The 26,341-nt window shown below is 39.6% G+C and overlaps 1 protein-coding gene across 7 annotated transcripts in view; it reads right to left on the bottom strand.

Moving 5' to 3' along the window:
• Positions 1–575: 575 nt before the first annotated feature.
• LOC120445602 (probable chitinase 10) overlaps positions 576–26,341 on the bottom strand; it is a 36,312-nt gene continuing 10,546 nt past the window's right edge. For 3 of the 7 annotated variants that reach the window (XM_039626103.2, XM_039626104.1, XM_039626101.1), the window contains 7 exons: positions 19,823–19,872; positions 16,171–19,755; positions 15,934–16,119; positions 14,133–14,412; positions 12,702–14,081; positions 12,457–12,643; positions 576–1,974 (listed from right to left, as the gene is read on the bottom strand). In XM_039626103.2, the coding sequence (XP_039482037.1) occupies positions 678–1,974; positions 12,457–12,643; positions 12,702–14,081; positions 14,133–14,412; positions 15,934–16,119; positions 16,171–19,755; positions 19,823–19,852 (6,945 nt within the window). In that variant the 5' untranslated portion in view covers positions 19,853–19,872 and the 3' untranslated portion in view covers positions 576–677. Of the gene's footprint in view, positions 1,975–3,621; positions 4,275–12,456; positions 12,644–12,701; positions 14,082–14,132; positions 14,413–15,933; positions 16,120–16,170; positions 19,756–19,822; positions 19,873–26,341 lie in introns of those variants that run through there. The other 4 variants (XM_039626105.1, XM_039626106.1, XM_039626108.1 and 1 more) reach the window with 4 other exon arrangements.

Here is a 26,341-nt window from a genome sequence, read left to right as displayed (position 1 = left end):
ACAGTAATAAAGGAATTTTATAAAAATGTTATTTCTATGCAAAGCTAACGCAAATTATTTAAAACAAAAAATTAAATTTCGAGTGCAAATACGCGTACTGAATGAGTTAATGGGGCAATAATAACAGACGTATAGTCCAAACCGTTTAAATATTTTCGAAGTAAGTCTGAAAACAATCCAGATATATTTTTTATCCCTGGTTCAAGCCGGAACCTCGTTCCATCATATCAACCGTTATGTTTATGGATATATGGATCTATTTAACTTTTACTTATATATGGAAAATATTTGATGTGGACCTAACCGAACGTTATAAATTAAATCTTATAAATTATGTAGTATAATAATTTATTGATTCTTACATATTTAAGTCCTTCGCAAAATAAATGAAACGGACTTGCCTAAACTGTCATACTCAACTTGTACTAATATTATTACGAATTTTATTGTGTGTGCTGCAAAAGGTGTGGTGTCACAAAATTTTGTTTTCTTAGAAAAAGAGCAAGCTTAAGCGCTTTATCCCAATTTTTATGTTGCTAATTAGCTCATCGATTTGAATGCGATCGAAGCGTGCGTAATGTTTTAAAACTCTTTATTTAAAAAGTTATATTTATAAATATGTGGTTTTTTAAAATAAATTAAAATAGATTACAAGCCAAGCTTGTGTGCAAAAATTATTAAGTACAATCCTCAGCCTTTTGTCCAGAAATGCCTAGCAGCTCCTGATTTAGAGTTCGGAGTAATGGGTGCTTGCCACAACCGCAAAGGCCACGAAAGTCATCTAAATCGAGAGCCCAAATCATGCCACCACCTAGCTGCATGTTCTTAATAAACTGAGCTTTTCTTCGAATAGTTGTCACATCATCGTATGATATCCACTGGTTGCCACTGTATGCATAGGATCCGAATATTCCTTCTTTATCCCTCACCACTTCCCAGTCACCATTACCGACTTTTTCGCAGATTTCATAGAATGCCAAAAACCCATTCGCTCTAGTAAAGGTTCCTGCCTTGCCCGGACCCACTGTTTTATCATTTAAGGACCGGCGGTTTTGGTCAGCCAGCGTGAACGTCTGACCGTACATTGGCATTCCCATAATCAGCTTTTCCCGTGGAATACCTCGTTCCAACCAGTAGTGGATGCTGAAGTTTCCATTAAGATATAACTTTGCGTCGTCACCCATTTTGTGAAAGAGCGGGGATGCTTGGCCAGTCCGCATAACCCAGTGCCCGTGAAAGTCGTACGTCATGACGGCCACCCAGTCAAAGTGTGGAGAGAGCTCAGACACGTTGTATCCGGTATCAATAACCATTTTACTGGGCGAGACTGCTGCCGAAAGAATAAGGCCTTTTTCCTTAAAGGCTTGGGACAGTTCCTTGACAAGAGCAACAAATCCTTCCTTTTCCGCGGGATTACCTTTGTCACAGTCCACTTGCCAACACACCGGGAACTCCCACGCTAGGTCCAGACCCTCAAACCCGTATTGTTCCAAAAAACTTAAAACACTCACGACAAAGCGCCTCCTGGATTGTGGATCAAGTACAAGGCGTGCGTACTTGCTGCCCATCGAGTCATTCCATCCACCGATGGCTAACATGACTCGAAGGCCTCTTTGCTTGTATTTTACAACACGCTCATAGAAACGGTTGTCAATATCGGTCCAGGAGTCATCCGTTTTAATGGTTAACGAGTTGCTGTCGAGCACCGCGAAGCCGTATATGATGTGGGTGCAAAAGTTAGCGTCTATATCCTCAGGCACATACTTGCCGTGGGACGGGCGATACCATGCCCAGTTCGTAAAATAGCAAACTACTTTGTATGCGTTATTGGTAATTGAATGCTCTGTGATGGCCCTTGTAGGACTTGGGCGATTTATCGATGGTTCCAAAATTCTCTGGTCTGTTTGCAATGAGCATTGGACATTGGTAGGCCAGTCGCAGTAGTTTTTATTCCATTGAAGTCCCAGAGGGCAGCTGAAAAAAAATATCGATAAATACAAGATAATTTTCATTCTTTATACTTTTTACTCTATGAAGCAAACGGTTAATGATATAAAACCCGGTATTTCGTTACTCGTCCAGTAAAAGGGTATACTACATTCGTTGAAAAGTATGTAACATACAGAAGGAAGCGTTTCCGACCATATAAAGTACGTATATTCTTGATCAGGATCAATAGCCGAGTCGATCTGGCCATGACCGCCTGTCCGTCCGTCTGTCTGTCCGTATGAACGTCGAGATCTCAGGAACTATAAAAGCTAGAAAGATTTAGGATGCAGACTCCAGAGACATAGACGCATCGGAAGTTTGTTGACTCATATTGCCACGTCGACTCTAACGCTTTTGAAAAATCTTTTTATATTTTTTTCACATTTTTGTTAGTTTTGTAAATATGTCTCGATTTTCCAAAAAACTTTTTGTCACGCCCACTCTAACGCCCACTTTTTATAAAGACTTTGGCATAATATGAATTTAAATACATGCAGACACCAAAGTCACTGTTTCCGGAATACGTTTATTGCTTATCACTTTTTTAGTGTACAGGCTTAAACAATTTTTAGCTTCGGGCAGAATTTAAAGGTAAGGACGTTAAAGTTGTTTAAAGCATTTTTTTATTTATTGCATCTGCTTCTTAAGGAGACTAATGATAAGTGTATGAAATCTTAAATTCAAATTTAAGTAGCAGTAACAACTTAGTGTCTCTAATAGTTACGTTGTTGGCCGGTTTGCCAGATGTTTTTGATGAAGTGTTAATTTTGAGTGCTTGAATATTTAATTTTTTACGGGTTAGATACCAAGTTCTCTATGACTGTCGATTCAAATATACCGTAGTGCCTCAAATATACTTATCAGGACTTTGGATTGAAGTTGATGTTACTGCTACTTGCGTAGATTTGTAAACAGGAAGTTCAAGCAGAATGGTGATGTTTATAAGCAAATAGAGGCTATAAGCCTTTAGTTTTATGTATGTAATGTAAGTCGACGGTCTAGGTGGACGCCAAAGTACGTTATATCGATGGCTTGTAATATTTGCATGTTATTTAAGGTTAGTAACGTCATGAAATATCTTACTGCAGTATTCCCGATTTGCAAAGGCCGTTCGTTTTTCTGTAAACTTGCTCTATAGCTCTATAGTGAAAGGCAAAGCCGGGATAGCACTCTGCGCACTTAAAAAGGCGATTAAACTCTTTATAGCCTTTTTTGAGACACCAGAATAAGATCATTGGTCTATAAGGCGCGGGTATTGCATTTATATAAAAGTTAGAAAATTAAGATTCAGCATGCAGACTTCCATAGACGCAGCACAAGTTTTTTGACCCATGCCCACGGCCACTCTTAACGGCCAACACCCTTTAAGCTCCTAAAACTGTCACGCATACACTTTTGAAACATTTAAAATTTTTTCATTTAATTATTTTTTTCCCTATTTTTATCAATATTCAAGATAAATTTCAAAGTTTCTTGTTCGCAATGTCGCTAGCTGAGTAACGGGTATTTGATAGTCGGGGAACTCGACTATAGCGTTCTCTCTTGTTTTTCTTTTGGACACAGCGCCTAGTGACTTTTTGGATTTTAATGGGTCTGAACTGGTATGTAACCAGCTAATAATATACGCGCTTTTACAATTATTATATTGCGAGAATAATTTAAGGTCACTATCGAGAAGATTTTTATAATCTGTCTGACTGCCTGGTTGCTTGTGTGGTAGCAAACGAAAGATTTAATGATGATCAACCTGCTTTCGCAAATAAAACTTCTGGAGTCGTTTGTGATTCAGTATTTTGTAATTTTTGAATCGAGACGTTGACGCACGTTGCATTTAACTTTTCAGCTCCTCGTTAACTGTACTGCCTTTGTACTGTGCAATGTGGTTTCCTCCAGTTTCCATACTTTATAATTATAAGGATTTTCTTGTTAACAGAGCACAGTTTTGAGTTTCGGAGTGTCCACGAGCTACACAGGTATAGAGTGCAGTAAAACCTGGTCGACATACTTCTGGAAATTTGATGACAGCACTGGCCCGAATCGCTTGTGCGGATCTTTAACTGTAATTTTACGATTCCAGAAGTATTGCAGTTTGTATATCGAGTGAACTTCGTATTGTTTACAAGGTTTTGTTAGCCGCTTCTAACTTGACCTTAAAGGTGTTTTTTTTTCGAATACATTATGTTCCTCACAGTTTATGCAGAAAATTATGACTCTGTGATTTCAGAGAGATTCCCATCAGGTTGAATACCTTTCAGCACAACGTGCAAGCGACGAATCTGGAAGATCTTTAAATTTAAAATATGAATATTATTCCTATAAATGATGAAATTTGTGCACTTAAAACACTGAAACTAGAGACCATTTTTTTTATCTTAACATAAATTATTGAAATTTTTAAATTAAATATATTAATGGGTTTATATAAAAACAAGAGAGAACGCTATAGGCGAGTTCCCCGACTATCTGATACCCGTTACTCAGCTAGTGAAAGTGCAAAGGAGGTCTTCAACACTGACAGTTTTTGGCGGTTTGTGGGCGTTAGAGTGGGCGTGGCAAAAAGTTTTTTGGCAAATCGATAGAAATTTACAAAACTAATACAAAAATGAAAAAATATCAAAACATTTTTCAAAAGTCTGGGCGTGACAGCTTTGGGCGGTTTGTGGGCGTTAGAGTGGGCGTGGCAAAAAAGTTTTTTGGCAAATCGATAAAAATTTACAACACCAATAAAAAAATGAAAAAATATTAAAGCATTTTTCAAAAGTGTGGGCGTGGCAGTTTTGGGCGGTTTGTGGGCGTAACAGTAGGCGTGGCAAAAAGTGTTTTTGGCAAATCAATAGAAATTTACGAGACTAATACAAAAATGAAAAAATATCTAAACATTTTTCAAAAGTGTGGGCGTGGCAGCTTCGGGCGGTTTGTGGGCGTTAGAGTGGGCGTGGCAAAAAGTGTTTTTGGCAAATCAATAGAAATTTACAAGACTAATACAAAAATGAAAAAATATCTAAACATTTTTCAAAAGTGTGGGCGTGGCAGCTTCTGGCGGTTTGTGGGCGTTAGAGTGGGCGTGGCAAAAAGTGTTTTTGGCAAATCAATAGAAATTTACAAGACTAATACAAAAATGAAAAAATATCTAAACATTTTTCAAAAGTGTGGGCGTGGCAGCTTCGGGCGGTTTGTGGCCGTTAGAGTGGGCGTGGCAAAACGTTTTTTGGCAAATCGATAGAAATTTACAAGACCAATACAAAATTGAAAAAATATCAAAACATTTTTCAAAAGTGTGGGCGTGGCAGTTTTGGGCGGTTTGTGGGCGTTAAAGTGGGCGTGGCAACATGAATCGACAAACTTGCGCTGCGTCTATGTCTCTGGAGTCTGTATGCCTAATCTAAACTTTCTAGCTTTTGTAGTTCCTGAGATCTCAGCGTTCATACGGACGGACAGACGGACATGGCCAGATCGACTCGACTATTGATCCTGATCAAGAATATATATACTTTATATGGTCGGAAACGCTTCCTTCTGCCTGTTACATACTTTTCAACGAATCTAGTATATCCTTTTACTCTACGAGTAACGGGTATAAAAATTAAAATAAACACCGTGTATCCAGAAACTACAAATACACCATGGCAGTTTCGAAACTTTCGGAAACCCACCTAAATCAAATAATAAATCAAATTAAAGAACTGAACTACTACGATGGCTGTCTGGGTTTGTTAACCAGGTCGAGCAGCTACTCAACTTATACCCAACCCAAGATGCCAGACAAGCACACGTTATCTACGGAGCAGTAAAACGGTTACTAGTGGATGCAGCATTGGAGGTCGTGACCCAAGAAAGAGTAAATACATGGCTGGATACAAAGACTTCCCTGGCGATGGCATTCAAGAATCATAGGCCCTAAATAACACTTATAGAATAGCTGTAAGATACATCATACCCCGAAGGCATATGTAAGTTCATCGAGAAGCTTGAATCGCAATATTGGATTATGTTTGACAAGTTAAAATTTGAAAGCGACCCTGTCGATAAATCAAATTACACTGAAATGTTAAAAAGAACTGTTAAATCTGTAATAGATAGAAAATTGCCGGATAGAATTTATATGTCATTGGCACGCAAAGATATTGATACTATTTATAAATTAAAACAAGCTTCAATGGAGGTAGGCCTCTATGACGCCAGTCCAGGAAATCAGCGTTCTAATAGATCAGAAGAGAACAGACGCAGGAACAGGGGAAATCATAGTCAAAGCAATAATCAAAGATATTACAATAATAGAAATTACAATCACAGCAATTATTATCCTGGAACGAATCAGAATAACAATACGCAACCTCAAAATTCGAATCAACCTACAATAATAAATAAATAAATAAATAATAAATAAATTTAATAAATCAAAATCAGTATTCCACTCGTCCCATACCGGTTAATCAAAGGGGAAATTGTTACACGTTTAGAAGGGAGTTAACACAAGGCCAACAAAACAATCCTCTTAACAATTCCCTTAATTTCCAACCTTCAACTTCAAATAATACTAACGGTCAGATTCCGGTAAAAAGACAACGCGAGAGTCAAAGTGGCCAAAGCAGAATGGATGTAAATTTTCATCAAACTGCCTCGGACACTCAAGTGACACAGGAGGACGTACCAGTCCCCATGTAAGAATAGGTTATCATAACAAAATTTACAAGGGAATGATCACAGGTTCATCCATCAATATCATAAGGGAAAATTTTGAAAATTTAGAAGAAAAAGAAGAAGATCTAACAGTGTATACCATTAAAGGGGCAATAAAATTAAAGAAAAGCATAATAATGAAACCCACTTCAGTATGTCCGTCTGTTCAGAAATTCTTTATCCACAAATTTTCCGACAATTATGATTTCCTGTTTAGTCGAAAGTATCTAGAGGATACGAAAGCTAAGATAGATTATGATAACGAGACGGTAACTTTAGGTTCAAGAACCTTTAAGTTTGTGTATGGAGAAAGGAAGGGCGAGACCGCAGCTAAATGCCTCGACCCACAGCAAAAGGATGATTCTGCTCCAGTGGAGGAAATCAATCCAAAGATGCAAAAGGTTAAGACCGCACCTAAATGCCTTAAACCAAAGCATCAACAACAGAAGAAGGAGACCGCATTACCAAAATGCCTCACTTCAAAAGTTGTTAGTGACACAGTGGACAATGATGTAACACATCTCGATCCCATGTCCGTTGACAACGATATAGTCAACTTCGCGATCAACAATGAGTTACGCGAATGTAACGAGTAAAGACTCGAACACCTAAATGTAGAGGAAATTTAATGTTTAAAGAAAGTTCTATACGAATATAGAGACATTCAGTACAAGGAAGGCGAAAATTTGACCTTCACCAGTACTATTAACCATGTCATCCAGACTCAGCATGACGATCCAGTTTACCGTAAACCCTATATGTACCCCCAAAGTGTTGACCAGAACAACAAAGAAGTCAACAAACAAATCAAAGAAATGATAGAACAAGGGATCGTTCGCAAATCGAAGTCCCCTTATTGTTCTCCTATTTGGGTGGTCCCCAAGAAGGCAGACGCCTCTGGGAAACAAAAATTTTGGTTGGTAGTTGATTACAGGAATCTAAACGAGATAACTGTTAATGACAAAATCCCCATTCCACGAATGGATGAGATATTGTATAAATTGGGTAGATGCCAATATTTTACCACCATTGATCTAGCTAAGGGTTTTTACCAAATCCAGATGGACGAAAATTCTATTGCAAAAACAGCTTTTTCAACTAAGCATGGGCATTACGAATATACACGTATGCCTTTTGGCCTAAAGAATGCTCCAGCTACTTTTCAGAGATGTATGAATAATCTTTTAGAAGATTTGATCTACAAAGATTGTTTAGTCTATTTGGACGATATTATTGTTTACTCCACTTCATTGGAGGAACATATTTTATCTCTAAAGAAAGTCTTTGAGAAACTGAGAGAAACAAATGGCATTAAACCAAACCCAAACAAAACTAATGCAATCACAAATTTTCCGTTACCTAAAACACCTAAACAGATAAAATCATTTTTGGGATTATGTGGGTTCTATCGCAAGTTTATTCCTAACTTTGCCAAGATATTGACCCTCAAACTAAAGAAAGGTGCTGTAATAGATATTTAATGTAAAGACTACATCGAATCATTTGAAAGACTAAAGGTTTTGATAACTTCAGATCCGATATTAATCTACCGCGATTTTTCGAAGCTCTTTTCTCTAACAACCGATGCGAGTAATGTAGCTATTGGTGCAGTGCTATCACAGAACCATAAGCCCGTTTGTTATGCCAGCAGAACGCTGAACGAACACGAAATCAACTATGCTACCATTGAAAAAGAATTGTTAGCTATAGTTTGGGCGACAAAATATTTCAGGTCATACTTATTCGGCAGGCCATTTGAAATAATGAGTGATCACAAGCCATTGGTATGGCTGAATAATATCAAGGAGCCGAACATGAAATGAAAGGTGGAAAATCAAACTTAATGAATTCTATTATAAAATAAAATATCTTCCAGGCAAAGAAAACTATGTCGCGGATGCTCTTTCCCGCACAAAGATAGAAGAAGTCATGGTTGGCGAAGTCGCAAACAGCGCAGACGCAACTATAAATAGTGCTAATGAAGATAATTTAAATTATATATCCATAACGGAGAGACCAATCAATTTCTTCTCTAGGCAAATAGAGATAGAAAAAGCCGACAGTGACACAAGTGTAAGCCACTACTTTCAAAAACTAAAGATTAAAATAATCTATAAAGAAATGACACTTGAACTCGCCAAAACCCTCATTAAGGAATATGTATGCACCAAGAAAAGCGCAATTTACTTCCCTTATGATGAGGATTTTCTGATCTTCCAGAGGGCATTTACCGAAATCATAAGCCCTAACAATTTCACAAAACTATTGAGATGTACCACGAAGCTAATTGATATACTAACTTATGCGGAATTTAAGGATTTAATCCTAAGAAGACATAAGGTAGTTTTACATCCAGGCATTGAAAAAACCATTAATTGGTTTAAAGAAAAATACTATTACCCAGATAGTCAAAATTGACATTTGAAACAACACCAGAAATATTTAACACAAGGGAAAAATACGTGGTAGATTTTTATCTCATGGGTAACCAGGTCTTCTTATCTTGTATTGATATTTATTCAAAATTTGCCTCACTAGTTGAAGTAAAAAGTAGAGATTGGCTACAAGCGAAAAGAGCCATTACCAAAATATTCAATGATATGGGAAAGCCACAGGAAATTAAAGCGGACAAAGATTCAGCTTTTATGTGCATAGCTTTGCAAAGCTGGTTAAGATCCGAAGGCGTACAAATTTCTGTAACAACCAGCAAAAATAGTGTATCCGATATAGAAAAATTTCACAAGACCGTAAACGAAAAGCTAAGAATCATCGGTAGTGAACAAAATATCGAAGATAGGTTAACAAGGTTCGAAACAATCTTATACGGGTATAATCATAAAACTAAACATAATAGTACAAAACGATCTCCGGCAGACATTTTTCTATATGCAGGCAACCAAGACTTTAATGTACAACAAACCAAAATCGATAAGATCGAATATCTTAATGAGAATAGGCATGATTTTGAAGTTGATATAAAATATAGACAGGCTCCACTATCCGCTCCACTATAAGGATTAAAATCACCAAAAGACAGGAAGGATTGGAACAAGTGTACAGTAAACATTTTGAGGAAACAGGCGGCAGGAAAATCGTTCATTATAAATCAAAATTCAAGAAACAAAAAAAGATTAATAAGAGCAAATATGATAATTCTACACCAGCCAGAGAAGCGCAAAGTACGCAATATATTTCTAATAATGCTTAGTTGCATGTTACCACTTATCTCTATGGTCAAATGCAGCAACATCGAAGTAAACCCAATAAGTGCGAAGAATGGATATCTTATATTCCAAACCGGAACGATGGAAACTCCAACCAGCTACGAATACCACTATTTGAGTATAAACATAACAAAGACAATGCTTATGTTCGAAAATCTAGTAACTGAAGCAAATGACTATCCCAATGTACCTCAGATACAATATTTAGTCGATAAACTAAAACGGGAAATAAATGGATTAAGAATTATTAACAGAACCAAAAGAGGTCTCTTGAACGTAGTAGGGAAGGCATATAAATACTTATTTGGAACATTAGATAAAGACGACAGGGAGGAGTTAGAGGAAAAAATTAATAACATGTCAGAAGACTCCGTTAAAACCCATGATCTTAACATGGTTATCGACATAATCAACAGCGGTATAGACATAATTAATAGGCTTAAGGTGGAAAAAGAACAGAACCAACAAATTGCGATACTGATATTCAACCTACAGCAGTTTACAGAATACATAGAAGACATCGAGTTAGGTATGCAATTAATCAGATTAGGAATCTTTAACCCAAAATTACTAAAACATGATTATTTGAAACACGTAAATTCGGAGAAAATGCTAAAGATAAAAACATCAACTTGGCTCAAGACAGACACAAACGAAATTTTGATTATATCCCACATTCCTAGCGAGGTCACTAAAGTTCCGATATTTCAAATAGTTCCGTACACAGATGAACATAACTATATTCTAACCGAGCAAATATTCGATAAGTTTTATGTATTCAATAACCAAGTATTTCATAAAGATACAGATAAATTAATATTCGACAAATGTATTGTTGGACTTATTAAACAAGAGCAAACTCAATGTAAATACATTAAAACCCAAAGAAATTTCCAAATAAATTATATAGAACCAAATATACTTTTAACATGGAATATTCCTGAAACAGTTGTCAACCAAGATTACAAACAACAAAATATTAATATCAGGAAACAACATCATTAAAATTAAAAATTGTACCATGCAAATAGATGAATTCCTAATTTCTAATAATGTAGCAGATTTTACACAAACAATTTATATCACCAACAATGTTACACGTTTAGAACCAATAAATCACTTAGAAACAAAAGAAATTATAAAATTGCATGTAAAACACTACAACTTTTTCCAAATTATATGCATTACAACTTTTGTCATCATGATAATTAGTTTGACTCTGTATTTAGCATATAAGTTGAAAAATATACCTAAGAAAATTATTGTCAAATACTGTAAACAAAAAGAAGAACATCCGCACATTGAAACTAATGTCAAGGAGAAATGTCACCAGAAAACAATGTTATGATATATCCAAATTTAACGACCTGAGGACAGGCCAAGTTCAATGATTGGGGGAGTGACATATCCATAAGTCCCTAAGACTTAAGCACATGCCTACACACTAATACACATACAACATGTACACCCAAACACACCCACACACCCTACACAACTCTAGATGTACCCAACAGATACCAGATACCTGATAAGTCACCCACTGGTAAACTAAACATCCGTTGTCTTATTTAAACAATCTATGCTTAAGCCCTCGCAATCCCGAAAAACAGAAGTATTAGATTTCAATAAACAAAATTATAAGAATCTAAGAGCACTTGTATCCAAGAGCTAATGCAATTGAATCCAAGAGAAATGCAAAGACAATTAAAGTCAGCAACTCCAAAGCTTTCTCTCATCATTTGATCAGAACCCTAAAGTCTAAAGTCCATATTAGAAAAGCTCGAAACCGAGGCTTGAACGTCAATCAAATCAGAGTAATTATCAGAGTTCAGTTTGAGACCTAATTATAATCGGTCGGTGTTCTTCTCAACTAAAAATATTGTAATCATTCAGTAAGATAAAATTATATTTTTTTTACATATGAGTATTGCGATTATTTAATTATATGTACTCCCAAACATAGATCCATACTAATTTGGCCAAAACGAACAAAGACGAAAAATGCATGACCGCGAAAACTTGGAAAATAATATAAAAGTGCAACAGAAAACAAGAATACACAACTAGTTAGTTAGTCAATATAGAGAGAGAACGCTGTAGTCAAATTTCCCGACTATCAGATACCTGTTAGTTAGAAATTAGCAAGAAATTTTTCTGGCATATTTATAGAAATATGAATAAAAATGAAATAAATAAAAAAAAGAAGTAAATGAAAAAAAAAATAAAAATGTTTTAAAATTGTTGGCGTGACAGTTTTGGGCGGCTTGTGGGCGTTAGCAAGGGCAAGTTGTTGGGCAAATCGGTAGAAATGTACAAGACAAATACACAACTGAAGAAATATCAAAGCATTTTCCAAATGTGTGGGTGTAGCAGTTTTGAGCGGTTTTTGGGCGTTAGAGTGAACGTGGCAACATGGGTCAAGAAATTTGCGCTGCGTCTCTGGAGTCTGCATGCATTTATCTCTAACTCCTAACTCTCGAGACGAACTCAGCTAGTCGGAAACGCTTTTTTCTAAATATTACATACAATCTTCTTCTTAACAATGTAGAGTCGAAATACATACCTACGCTCAACGTGCGTTCCATGCTCGCATATATAGTACTTAGTGCAATCGTGTTCGTGCGGCAAATAGTATTTGTTGTTGCATTTGATGGACATAAGATTTAAGGCAGAATTTTGTTTGACAGAATCGAGACTAGGTCTAGGTGGCGCATTTATGGTGGGCCTGAAGGGCGGATTGATGTTTGGCTCTGCGGAAATGGTACGGTATTAGTCTTGTTTTGTAGAATACTGTTAGAAGTTTCTTACTTTTTGTGCTTTTGCGTTGTTCAAGCCAACACTTTGGTTGAAGACCCCCAAAACCTCTGAGAACGCGATTAATAGCTTTAAGCAAGGGATATGACTCGCATCCGCAGACATTTTTGAAGTCGTCCAAGTCTAGGGCCCATATCATAGCTCCGCCTAGACCCATCGCCTTGATGTACTCGCTTTTATGCCGGATCATGGGTACATCATCGAATGAAACCCACTGATCCCCATGATATGCGAAGGGTCCCATACGACCCTTGTTATCCTTAACAACGTTCCACCTATGATGTCGAATTTTTAAACATATTTCATAGAATGCCAAAAATCCTCTGGCTCTTGTTGCCTCTCCAGCTTCACCACCGCCATAGGTTGGAGCATTTAATTGGTGGTTAGTAGTCTCAGCCAGAGAGAATGACTGGCCGTAAAGAGGCATTCCCATTACTAATTTTCGCCGCTCAGCTCCCTTTGATATCCAGTAGTTCATCGAAAAATTGGCATTAAAATTCACTGTTCCGTCAGGGTGGGCATACATTGGAGCTACATGACCAGTCTTCTTATCCCACTGACCGTGGTAATCATAGGCCATCACAGATATCCAAGAAAAGTAATGAGAAAGCTCCTCAACGTCGTATCCAGCATCGATGACTTTCTTGTTAGGGGACACGGCAGCCGACAGAATTAATCCCTTGGGCTGGAAGGCATAAAAAAGTTCCCGCACCAAAGCTGTGAATCCATTCTTCTCGTCTGCCGTCCCTTTTGTGCAATCCACTTGCCAGCAAACGGGATACTCCCAATCCAGGTCCAGGCCGTCGAAATTATATTCTTCTATAAAATTCAGGACATTGCGAATGAACCGAGATCTTGCCTCTGGATTCTTTACAAGTCGGGAGTACTTATTGCCTGCAGAATCATTCCAACCACCAATTGCCACAGTTACCTTAGCGCCCTTTTTTCGATAAGCCACAATCCGCTCATAAAACTTGTTGTCTAGGTCCGCCCAAGAGTCATGAGGCTGAATCGTCAGTTTTTCCTGACTCAACACGGCAAAGCCATAAATTATGTGGGTGCACAAATCTGCATCAATATCTTCCGGCAGGAATTTACCACCACTTTGCCGGTACCAAGCCCAGTTGGTAAAGTAGCAAACGATCTTAAATTTCGTGGGCAAATCAGTAGCTTCTATGTTTTCCACCTCAATTTGGTTGTTTGGGTCGACTATATCTTCTGGTAGAGGCTCTAAGAGTTCATGTTCTTTTTCATTGCTGGTCTGCATCACCGCTTCAATAGACTGCACTTCGAGATTCTCTCCTTCAGACTCAAGGTCCTCTCCTTCAATGCCTGGGTACTCTATAGAAGTCGATTCGATAGGAACTATGTCATCTATAGGAATTTAGTGATACTGACACTGAAAAAGTTTACTATTTAACTTACGCGGTATTTCCCATAAACTAGGCGGATCCTTAAGCACTTTGTGGATTTCACTTAGCAAAGGATGCACGCCGTTTCCACACCGATTACGAAAGTCATCCAGATCGAGGGCCCACACCATTCCCCCGCCCAGGTTCAATGATCTTGCCAGGAGTGCTTTTTTCCGGACCATATCTGGGCTATCGTAGGAAACCCACTGAGTTCCCTTGTAAGCATAAGGCCCTATGCGGCCAAATTCATCATGCACCACCTGCCAGCCTAGACGATTAACTCGTTCGCAGATCTAATATAAAGCAGTAAAAAGAATATCTTGAAATTCTAACTATACACAATTAACAATTAACAATTAGCATTCAGAACAAATTGTCATTTAAATATTCAAATGACAAAAAAAAATTGTTTTTAGTATTCTACCCATAGGATTCAAAAGAAGCCTGCTCCAGAAAACCGCAGCTATTGTATCCATCTTAGGCTTAGCAATAATAAACTTTAAAAATACCGTAAAAATATCAATAGATATTGCCTAAATAAAGTAAAATAGTTATACGATTTATTTGCCTATCAATAGAAGTTAAAAGAAAAACAAGAGAGAAAGCTATTGTCGAGTTCCCCGACTATATGATACCCGTTACTAGTGGAAGTGCGAAAAGAAATTTCAACACATGACCGTTTTTGGCGGTTTGCGGGCGTTAGAGTATGCGTGGCAAATACATTTTTGGCAAATAGAGAAAAAATTTACAAGACTGACAAAAATGTGAAAAAATATTAAAACATTTTTCAAAAGTGTGGGCGTGACAGTTTTGAGCAGTGTGTGGGCGTGAGGGTGGGTGTGGCAAAAAGTTGTTCTGCAGACCGATAGAAATTTACAATATCGTTTCCTACTAGAGGTTTGTAGTACGAGTTTACTTAAAAGTACAACATAATATAGGTAGATACATATGTAATATATGTGTAAATAGAATAACACATTAGGTTAGGTTAGGTTAGGTTTATCCGACGCACTTAGACCATTAGATTTCCATTGTGATACCGTGTATGTTACGTGTATTAACACATTAATACTAGAACATTTTCAGATGCTAGAAATTTAATTAATTTAACAATTCTGATACTATAAACAAAATTATGTTTCTGCATTCAGTAATTGATAAATCCATATCTTTCTATTTTTCTATGTCTTGTATTAAAAAGCAAGACAAAAACAAAAAACCAATAAATTTGACGTCGCCCATGCGGCGCACAGTTAGCCGTCTCGGTTATTCCGAGTACTCTGTCGCGAGTACTCATTTGTGCATTGCTTCGCCAAAATTTTTTACTCATGCCTTTACCACATTTGCCAAATCCGTTTTACTTAATGTCTCACTCAGTCAGTCAAAACTTTGAGTAAGAGTACCAAATGCTGCTTTGACTGTTTTCATGCAGACCTCTGCTAGCGACGTCTGCGCTGTGTAAGTTTGTTTCAAAACGTTACCCACGTCCACTTCCCCTTTTGAAATAAAGTATATATAATTTTGATCAGTATCAGTGGTGTGGCCATTTCAGTCTGTCCGTCCGTCTATCTGTCCGTCCGATAAACGGTCGGTAATCATAATGTAACTGCCACAGGCTCCACAAAGCTGTCACGTTCAAAATTTAAGAAAAGATTAAGTATACATCTTTTTGTATTTTGCATAAAACTAGCCAATAAAGTTTGGAATTCCTACTAGATATTTAACGAATATCTGATAGTTGAAAAAACGACCATAGCTTTTTTCTTGTTTTCTTATTATTTGAATTAAGGTAAATGTTTTAAAAATTGGGTTACCTCATAGTAAGCAAGAAATCCAGCTGCTCTGGTGAATTCGCCGGCTACACCTGGTCCTGGGGCTTTGGCATTTATGCCACAGCTGTTGTTATTTTCTAGAGTAAATGACTGGCCGTATAGCGGAATACCCATTACTAACTTTCGTGAAGGAGCTCCTTTTTCTATCCAATAGTTTATGGAAGAGTTCTGCCAAACAAGGAATTAAAAAAGTATTTACTTTAAAGTTCCAGTGCTTACCACGTTAAAATGTTCAAAGTCATCATCGGGATGATGATACAGAGGTGCCACATGCCCTGTTTTTTTATCCCAATGCCCATGGAAATCATATGTCATGACAGCGATCCAATCAAAATAGCGAGAAAGCTGGGGAATGTCGTATCCGGCATCAATGATTTTCCTGCTAGGTGATACAGCAGTCGACAACAATAGTCCTCGAGGGCGAAACGCTACAGACAGCTCTTGTACCCAAGCGGTAAAACCCTCCTTTTCCTCGGTAGACCCCTTGTTGCACTCCGTTTGCCAGCAGACGGGGTACTCCCAGTCTAAATCAAGGCCCTCGAAGCCGTATTTTTCAATGAACTCGAGGGCGTGGCGCACAAAACGGGCTCGGGCCACTGGACTTCGAACTAGGCGACTGTACTTATCACCTTGCGAATCGTTCCATCCCCCAAGTGCTAAGCTCACCTTGATGCCCTTGCTTTTGAGGCTGCTAACCCTCGTATAAAACTTGTTTTCAACGTCGGCCCAAGAATCATGTGTTCGTAGTATAAGTTCGGAATGGTCTAACACTGCAAACCCATAAATTATGTGAGTGCACAGATCCGTGTGTATGTCGTCGGGAGTAAAACGACCTATTCCTTTGCGGTACCACGCCCAATTCGTAAAGTAGCAAATAACTTTGTAATAACTATCAAGAGGTTTAGCGACGGGGTTTTCTGTCGGGTTCGTTGGATGCGTAAAATTGGGAGGCTTTGAGATATCGTTCATCTCTGCCTCTCCGCTGCTCTCCTCTCCTTTCGGATTGCATTTTGCAGCTGCAGGCCAGTCGCAGTTCCCAATTACTTCATTATAGTGCAGCCCAGGTGGACAATCATTAGCCTGTAGGCGATTCCATAGGCAGAAGAGATATTTCGAACAGTTTCCCGGATATGGTACTCGCTTTTCGCCATTGCACGGGTCCTCTTCGTTGGCACTACTCGATTGGATTATTTTTAAATATTTTTGGCTTGTAACGCATTGCACGTTCTCAGGCCAGTCACAAAGCTTTTTGATGCCGTCCCAATGCAAGTCTCCGCCACATTCACTGGGTACTAGTGCTTTATTAACGCAGATGTAATATTTCCTGCAGTTTCTGTGGGGGTAGTACTCCCCTTCATTGCACTCCAATAAAGTTGGACGCAAATATTGTGGTCCGCTTGAGGTGTTACTGACGGGATGATGCACGGAAGTCGCTAACGGTTTCTTATTAGGCTTCAAAGTCGTCTCCGGCTTTTTAGACGTTTGAGTCGGTTTTGGATAAGAAGTGCTTAGGTGTTGATCGAGCTTAAGTGAACATTGGGCGGATGACGGCCAGTCACATCCTTTTGCCTCGTTGTTCCAGTGAAGACCGCCTGGACAAAACTGTTGCCGTAACTCTCCCGCAATAATACAGTGATAGTAAGCGTTACAATTTTTTGAGTCAGCGTAGAACTCGCCGCTTTTGCAATTCGACGCCTGTGCCACTGGGTAAATCACTGCTGGAACGGGGATTGTGGTATGAGTGGGTCTTGCCGTAGTCATAGTCGGTTCGCGTGGACGTTCTGTAGATGAACTCCACCAATGAACGGTACTTGTGGCAGTGGTGCTTACAGGATTCGGATTTTTTGTAGTACTGAACATGAGGCTACTGCTGTCCTCCCAGCTCGGCAAGGATGTTGTATGATCGTGATTCTGTACCAATCCTCCAGAATCCTCGCTACTAATTGTTGTCATTTGGGGCGGTATCGGAGGGACCGATAATGTAGGACGTTCACAGTTTGGATGAGTGGGCGGGTTCGAGTCTAAGCGACCCAATTCTCTGTTAATGGCCCTAAGTAAAGGATAAGATTCACTGCAACATAGGTTTCGGAAGTCATCAAGGTCAACGGTCCAGGCTGCCACTCCGGCAAAGTTATTGTTAGCTGCATATCGAGCCTTCGCTTGGACACTGGTTGCGTCATCATATCCCACCCATTGGTCGTTTAGCATAGCAAATGGACCGAATGTCAGGTTTAAATCCCGATCACTCTTCCACTTGAACTTTGTTAGGCGCTCACAAATCTCGTAGTAAGCTAGCATTCCTGGCTGCTTTGTCAATTCACCGGCCTCTCCAGGTCCAGTGGCTGCCACTCCTGGGCCTGCAAGAATTTGCTGCGCGTGTGCCAATGTGAAACTTTGGCCGTAAAACGGAATGCTCAATACAAGTTTTTCCCTTTTGGCGCCCATTTTTAGGAGTAACTGCATGGTATAGTTCGTATTGTACTGCGGATACGTATCCGATGATAAGCCGTAAAGTGGACTCACATGACCCGTTTTCTTTTCCCAGGCTCCGTGGTAGTCATAGGTCATTACTGTCATATAGTCTACAATGTCTGACAAAGCGGGAAAATCATAGGCCTCCATTATAATCTCCTTGTAGCCAGAGATGGCCACTCCCAACTGAAACTTTGGATTTACACTATGAAACTCGGTGCGCAGTTCACGAAGAAGCTTGGTTAGATTTGGCCTGTCAGTCGCCGGTCCCCTTGAGCAATCGCTCTGCCAGCACTTCGGGTAGTTCCAGTCTAGGTGCAGCCCGCTGAATCCATGACGTAATAAAAAGCTGCTCACACTTGATACAAAAACCCGTCGCCTAAGGTTGTCACTAACTAAGCGTGAGTACTTGGAACCGCTAGAATCCGTCCATCCACCCAAGGCGATTAATACAGGAACTCCCAGCGATGTCACCCGACGGTAGTATTGGTTATCCAAGTCCACCCATGAATCAAATTCTCGAATGGTAAGGTGGTCGGTATCTAGGGAGGCGAACGAATAGATAATAACAGAGCAGAGATTAGGGTCAATCTGCTCAGGCACAAAATGAGCTTCACCACTTCGGTAAAATGCCCAGTTCGACATGTAACAGAGAACTTTTGTAGTCACTTTGAAGTCATTCCTGTTTACCAATCCCAAAGCCCCATAGGACTGCTGATATGGCAGGTTACTGTATCCTAATACACCGTAAGACTGCCGCTCTGCGTACCGATCAAGTTTATCGGGTTGCTTAACCGGTTTGATGTTCATAATATTAAGCAACTCCTGATGCGGTGAGCCGGCTCGGTATGACATCGGATAAAAGTCGTCTGAGTTTCCGGGGGCAATAAAAGCAGCGTACTTATTGGAAATGGTCCAAGGATTTAAATTTACATGTTGTGTTGACTTTTTGCTTTTCGGGTCTACACCTTCAACATCCTCGCTAGCACTATTATAATATTTTGTGGAAAATCCCATGTGTTCCAGCCCATCTTCATCATTTGGCAATGACTCTACAGCATCACGTACAAAAGAACGTATATCAGAGTTCTTTCTTAGCTTAGAAGTGTTGCTCTGATATGGCGTTGGAATACTCTCCACAGCATTCCGCAGTGGTAGAAAAGCGTTCCCAAACTCAGGTTTTGCACTGTTACGGACTAGGAGTTTTGTGTTGTTATCCAAAGGTATGCTCTCCACCGCAGAACGAATAAATGCACGCTTATAATTGGATTCCAAATGGACCCCCAGTTCATCAATGCGAATGTGGGCTTTTACAGCTATTGCCAAGACAACCTGTTACACAATAAGAAAAAGCAATTGGTTGGCCTAAATAACGTAAGGGATGCAGGAGATGACTTACCACAAGCATACACAAGGCATTGAGTTGCATTTTGAAATTTTGTATAGGATCTGCGAAAAGAAAATACACCTTATTAGACTTTGGGTACATCTTTTTTTATAAAGACCGTTTATACATTGTTTTTTTTTTTAATTCCTTCAATTCCTCTCGGGAACTTAGGGCTTCTACGAGAGCTAAATTTCTCGTATTAGTTTCAGTAATCGTTGTAAGTTTTTCGACCCATCTGGTAATTGGCCAGATGCGGCTTATCCCATGTGGGGCCTCGTGGTGTAGCGGATAGCGCAACTACCTCCTAACCACGGGGTCGTGGGTTCAAACCCCACCCGTGACGAGAGCATGGCCATACAAAAACTTCCTCTCTGAAATGCTTTTCTAACTCTTAGAAAGTATTCTTCCACATAAAAAATGCCTATTACAACAACTTTCGGCAACTTCCACTTGCCCCAACGCCCCACCCCCCCTCCTCACTACATGGGAGAAAAAAACGGGGGCACCCATATAGTACCAAGCTCACCCTGTGTTTTTCTGCGAACAGCAACAACACCCAGCAGGGCGAGCGCGTTACCAGATACCAGACTGTTCGCTTTTCTACGAATAACAACACAACGCCAATCCCCGATGGCGACAGGTGGCAGCCCCGCCACTGGGATACATTGTTTCAATAAAAAATTATTTCCTGATATTCTCACGCCCATAAACCGCCTAATACTGACAAGCCCACATATTAGACAAATATTTTATTTATTTTCGTTTTATTATTCTTGCCAATTTATAGCGGTATACAAAAAAACATTTTGGCCACGCCCACTGTAACGGCCATAAACACCACAATACTAAGCTAAGTCCACACTTTAAAGAAAATGTTTTGATTTTTTCGTTTTAGTATTTATCTTAACAAATTCCTACGGGATATGAAAAACAGTTTGGCCACGCCACTCTAATTCTCACAAAGCGATAAAAGTTGCAATGCACACACATTTGAAAAAAGTTTTATTTTTTATACCCGTTACTCGTAGAGTAAAAGGCTATACTAGATTCGTTGAAAAGTATGTAACAGGCAGAAGGAAGCGTTTCCGACCATATAAAGTATATATATTCTTGATCAGGATCAATAGCCGAGTCGATATGACAATGTCCGTCTGTCCGGCCGTCCGTCTGTCTGTCCGTCCGTATGAACGCTGAGATCTCAGGAACTACAAAAGCTAGAAAGTTGAGATTAAGCTTGCGGACTCCAGAGACATAGACGCAGCGCAAGTTTGGCGATTCATGTTGCCACGCCCACTCTAACGCCCACAAACCGCCCAAAACTGCCACGCCCACACTTTTGAAAATTTTTTTGATATTTTTTCATTTTTGTATTAGTCTTCTTATTTTCTATCGATTTACCAAAAAACTTTTTGCCACGCCCACTCTAACGCCCACAAACCGCCCAAAGCTGGTACGCCCACACTTTTGAAAAATGTTTTGTGTTGGTCTTGTAAATTTCTATCGATTTGCCAAAAAACTTTCTGCCACGCCCACTATTACGCCTACAAACCGCCAAAAACTGTGTTTAAGACTCTCCTTCTCCCTTCCACTAGCTGAGTAACGGGTATCAGATAGTCGGGGAACTCGACTATAGCGTTCTCTCTTGTTTTGTTTTATTATTTGTCTTGCCCATTTCTTTGGGTTTATCAAAACATTTAGGCTACGGCCACTCTAATGCCCACAAGCCGTGGTGAAATTTGGAAATTAAGAAATTGATATTTTTTGTGCAGGCGACATGATGATTTTTCCGCAGCGTAAAGGCATTATTATATTATTGATTAACAAGCTTACATCAACAAGCTAAAGAAACTTACAAACTTTAACTAATTGAGTGATCGAACAAAATGGTTTACATATTTTTGAAGTGGCTGTGACACAGCTTTTATACATGATAGGAATTGTAAAAGTTATAGACCTAAGCCGAATTGTACTCTCGCTGTGTTCCACCGGAAAACGGAGGTAATGCTCCGTCGTCAACCAATAGAAGCAGACAATTCAGGAATCAGAAAATGTTTGTTTGGAATTAGAAGATCAGCAGCAGCACAGTCGCAGGGTGGATAAAGTTTAACTCGAAACAATGAATAATTTTGGTCTGGAAATTAAAAAGCCGCAGAAAGTTTTCGAAAATGTTCACCGCCAAACTAACTACGTTGGTTCACTCTCGCGAAACAACGCCGCCAGAAGCTGCAATTCCGATAAATGCGAGAAAAGAATTCCTTTAATGTTGTGCACACAAACGGTAACGGAACGGTAAATGGAAGGTTTTTGGTGACAAAAGCATCGTAACCGAAATTTTAACACTGACAGTTTTTTGCGGTTTGTCGGCAACATGGGTCAACAAACTTGCGCTGCGCCTGTGTCTCTGAAGTCTACTGAAATCTCGACGTTCATACGGACGGTCAGACAAATGGACGGACATGGCCAGATCGAGTGGGCTATTATTTCTGATAAAAAATATATATGCTCTATATGGTCTATAGTCTAGTATACCCTTTTACTTTGCGAGTAACGGGTGTAAAAAAAAAATCACAGTTTTGTTTGCTTCGATTATAATTCTTTCTAATTCGGTAAACACCAGATTATTTACCATCGGCTTAAAATGTATCAATATCAGACGATTATATACGAGGGTCGTTTGATAAGTCCGTGACTTTTTGTATTTGCCGCGCACCTGCTCTAAATACAACACTGCTCCTGTCAGCAGTTATCGATTAACAGCTGACTGTAAAATTTTGAGAAAGCTGCGTTTTTTGGTTTGCGTTTTATAGGCATTGAAAGCAGACGATCTCGTGAATTTTAACGAAAATGGAAAAAAGTGAATTTCGTGTGCTAATTAAGCATTATTTTTTGCGTAAAAAATCCATCACCGAAACCAAGGAAAGACTTGATAAATATTATGGGGACTCTGCACCATCAATTTCAATGGTTAAGAAATGGTTTACTGAGTTCCGTTGTGGTCGTACCAGTACAAGTGATGCCGAACGTTCAGGTCGCCCAAAAGAGGTCGTCATGCCAGAAATCGTCGACAAAATCCATGGAATGATATTGGATGATCGGAGAATGAAAGTGCGTGAGGTAGCTGAGGCTGTAGGCATCTCAACTGAACGGGTACATCACATTTTACATGAATATTTGGACATGAAAAAGCTTTCCGCGCGATGGGTGCCGCGATTGCTCACACACGACCATAAGCGCAACCGTGTGACCATTTCAAAGGAGTGTTTGGCGATGTTCAACCGCAATCCAAACGAATTTTTGCGCCGTTTCGTTACCGTAGACGAAACATGGATCCACCACACCACACCAGAGACCAAAGAACAATCAAGACAGTGGGTTTCTCCGGGTGAACGTGCACCAAAGAAGGCCAAGATGGGTCTGTCGGCCAACAAGGTCATGGCCACAGTTTTTTGGGATGCACAAGGTATCATTCACATCGATTACCTTGAAAAGGGTAAAACGATCACCGGCGAATATTATTCAGAGCTTTTGGACAGATTCGATATTGATTTGAAGCAGAAACGACCGCATTTGGCGAAAAAAAAAGTGCTGTTCCATCAGGACAATGCACGGGTGCACACGTATGTAGTCAGCATGGCAAAATTTCATAAATTGGGCTACGAACTGCTACCCCATCCAGCATATTCTCCAGATTTAGCCCCCTGTGACTATTTTTTGTTTCCAAACATGAAGAAATGGCTCGGCGGTAAGAGATTCGGGTCAAATGAAGAGGTCATCACAGAAACAAACGACTATTTTGAGGGCCTTGAGAAAACCTATTATTTGGAAGGAATAAAAAAATTGGAAAAACGCTGGACTAAATGTATAGAGCTAAAAGGAGATTATGTTGAGAAATAAAACGCTTCTTTGACGAAAAAAATATATTTTATTCAAAAAGTCACGGACTTATCAAACGACCCTCGTATAATAATATAGGTAGTCTACTAACATGCGGAAACCTAATTGAATTCTTTACATTTTTATACAATTTCCAAACTCGATATACACCCGGTTTTTTGTATTCGTGGAGTAAAATAGTATACTACTAGGTGTTGGAATTAATTCGTAGTTTTATGAAAAATTGTTAAGTTAATACTCTCCTGGAAGCTACAGCATAGCGCAAGCAACGATAGATTTGATTTTCGTCGAGCTGATCAACTTCTCTCAACGCTACACTCACTGTCGACTGGGAGGCCGTGGTCTATTCTCGATAGACGTGGTTGCAAGGCACCTTAGATAAGCCACGTTCTGCTTTTAGAACCTTAGCTACATGTGTCTTAATTCTTTAGCGGTCTTTCTTCTTGATAACTTCCAGTGCTGCCTCACTTCTCTTTCCCTATGCTCTTTTCTTTCGGTCTGTCTGTTCTCTTATTTTGAGCCCTCTCTAAACTTTTCTCAACGCATTGCCGTAGCTACGCGCTAAACATACTTACATATATCGAATCGCCGGATGTGTATAGCTATGATACGGTAATGTGTACGTCCGAAAGTAAATTGAAGGAGACGCTGCGCAGCTATCGATTCAATGAAGTTAATTCATTTATAGATTTATTAATCGAAAATATCGACTACGTACTTCTATACTATTTATCATGACATATAAAATATATCCCATTTTAAGTATGCATTTTAAAGATACCACTTTTTTGTTGTTAGATGTTTAAGAAGTTCGGTGGGAGCTTGTAGAGTAAAAGGGTACACCAAATCGTTGAAAATATGTAACAGGTAGAAAGAAGCATTTCCGTCCCTAAAAAGTATAAGACAGGCGGTTCTCGCGGAGAGAAACTGCCGAATTGCAGGCCATCATTTCCGATGGCTTGCACGCGCATTGGAGGAACTGCTGATCGCGCATTGTAGAGTAAAAGGGTACACCAAATCGTTGAAAATATGTAACAGGTAGAAAGAAGCATTTCCGACCCTAAAAAGTATAAGACAGGCGGTTCTCGCGGAGAGAAACTGCCGAATTGCAGGCCATCATTTCCGATGGCTTGCACGCGCATTGGAGGAACTGCTGATCGCGCATTCCAAGGGCAATTGCCCGGAGCCCGGTCGGAGCACTCGCGGAGCGAGTGACTGACACCGGTTATCGGAATGCTGACCTGGCGCTTCGGAGACTGCGCTGCAGCGAGACAGAGGCCTCAAGCTAGGAAACGGGTAGCTCTTTAAGTTAGTCTAATTTTGTACTCCGGGGTTTAACAGTCTCGACAATTCAATTTAAACCCTCTCCCTAACGGGAGATATAAAGAGAATAAAGATATCAAATATTAAACTACCAACCAAGTGATTTGTTAACTGGCGACAACCAACTAACGATCCCAAGGGACGTGTTAAAAAGAGCGAAAATACAGCAACAACACGCGACTAAAAATAAAACAAGTGCAAAAGAACATTAACACATACAAAACTACAAAGGAGAACTACAGGTCTTCTCACACCAGAAAAAAGCAGCAGCGGTAGAAGCTACAGCAGCAACACCCATACCAGCGCGCTGCAGCGGTACCAGCGGCAACAGCAGCAGTACCAGAAACCAAAAGCCGTCGGTAAACAAGCCACGACGACAAAATAAAACAAGAGAGAACGCTGTAGTCGAGTTCCCCGACTATCTGATACCCGTTACTCAGCCAGTGTAAGTGCGAAGGAGAGTCTTCAACACTGACAGTTTTTGGCGGTTTGTGGGCGTTAGAGTGGGCGTGGCAAAAAGTGTTTTGGCAAATCATAGAAATTTACAAGCCTAATACAAAAATGTAAAAATATCAAAACATTTTTCAAAAGTGTGGGAGTGGCAGTTTTGAGCGGTTTGTGGGCTCGGCAAAAAGTTTTTTGACAAGTAGATAGAAATTTATAAAACCAATACAAAAATAAAAAAATATTAAAAAAAATTTCAAAATGTGGGTGTGGCAGTTTTGGGCGGTTTGTGGGCGTTAGAGTGGGCATGGCAGCATGATTCGGCAAACTTGCACTGCGTCTTTGTCCCTGGAGTCTGTATGCTTAATCTCAACTTTCTAGCTTTTGTAGTTCCTGAGATCTCGACGTTCATACGGACAGACAGACGGACGGACAGACGGACATGGCCAAATCGACTCGGCTATTGATCCTGATCAAGAATATATATACTTTATATGGTCGGAAACGCTTCCTTCTGCCTGTTACATACTTTTCAACGAATCTAGTATACCCTTTTACTCTACGAGTAACGGGTAAAAACATACAAAACAACAAAGGGGAACTGCAAGACTTCCCACACCATAGAAAAGCAGCAGCGGTAGCAGCGACAACACCTGACCTATACCAATGCATTGGCCATTGCAATGGCAGCAGCAGCAGCAACGGCAGCAGCGACGACAGCTGCTGGTGCTGCAGCAGCAAGGGGCCGTCGGCAAAACGCAAATCTAGACGATAAAATATGAACATGTGCTTTTTGTCTAAAGTGATTTGCCAACACAAAATAGCTAAAGAATAAATTCGTCCGATATTTAAAAACAAATTTAAATAAAA

Source organism: Drosophila santomea, chromosome 2R (assembly GCF_016746245.2).
Source record: "Drosophila santomea strain STO CAGO 1482 chromosome 2R, Prin_Dsan_1.1, whole genome shotgun sequence".
Classification (NCBI taxonomy): Eukaryota; Metazoa; Arthropoda; class Insecta; order Diptera; family Drosophilidae; genus Drosophila; species Drosophila santomea.
Note: the sequence above shows the minus strand (reverse complement) of the source record. Positions and strands in the feature narration are given on the sequence as shown.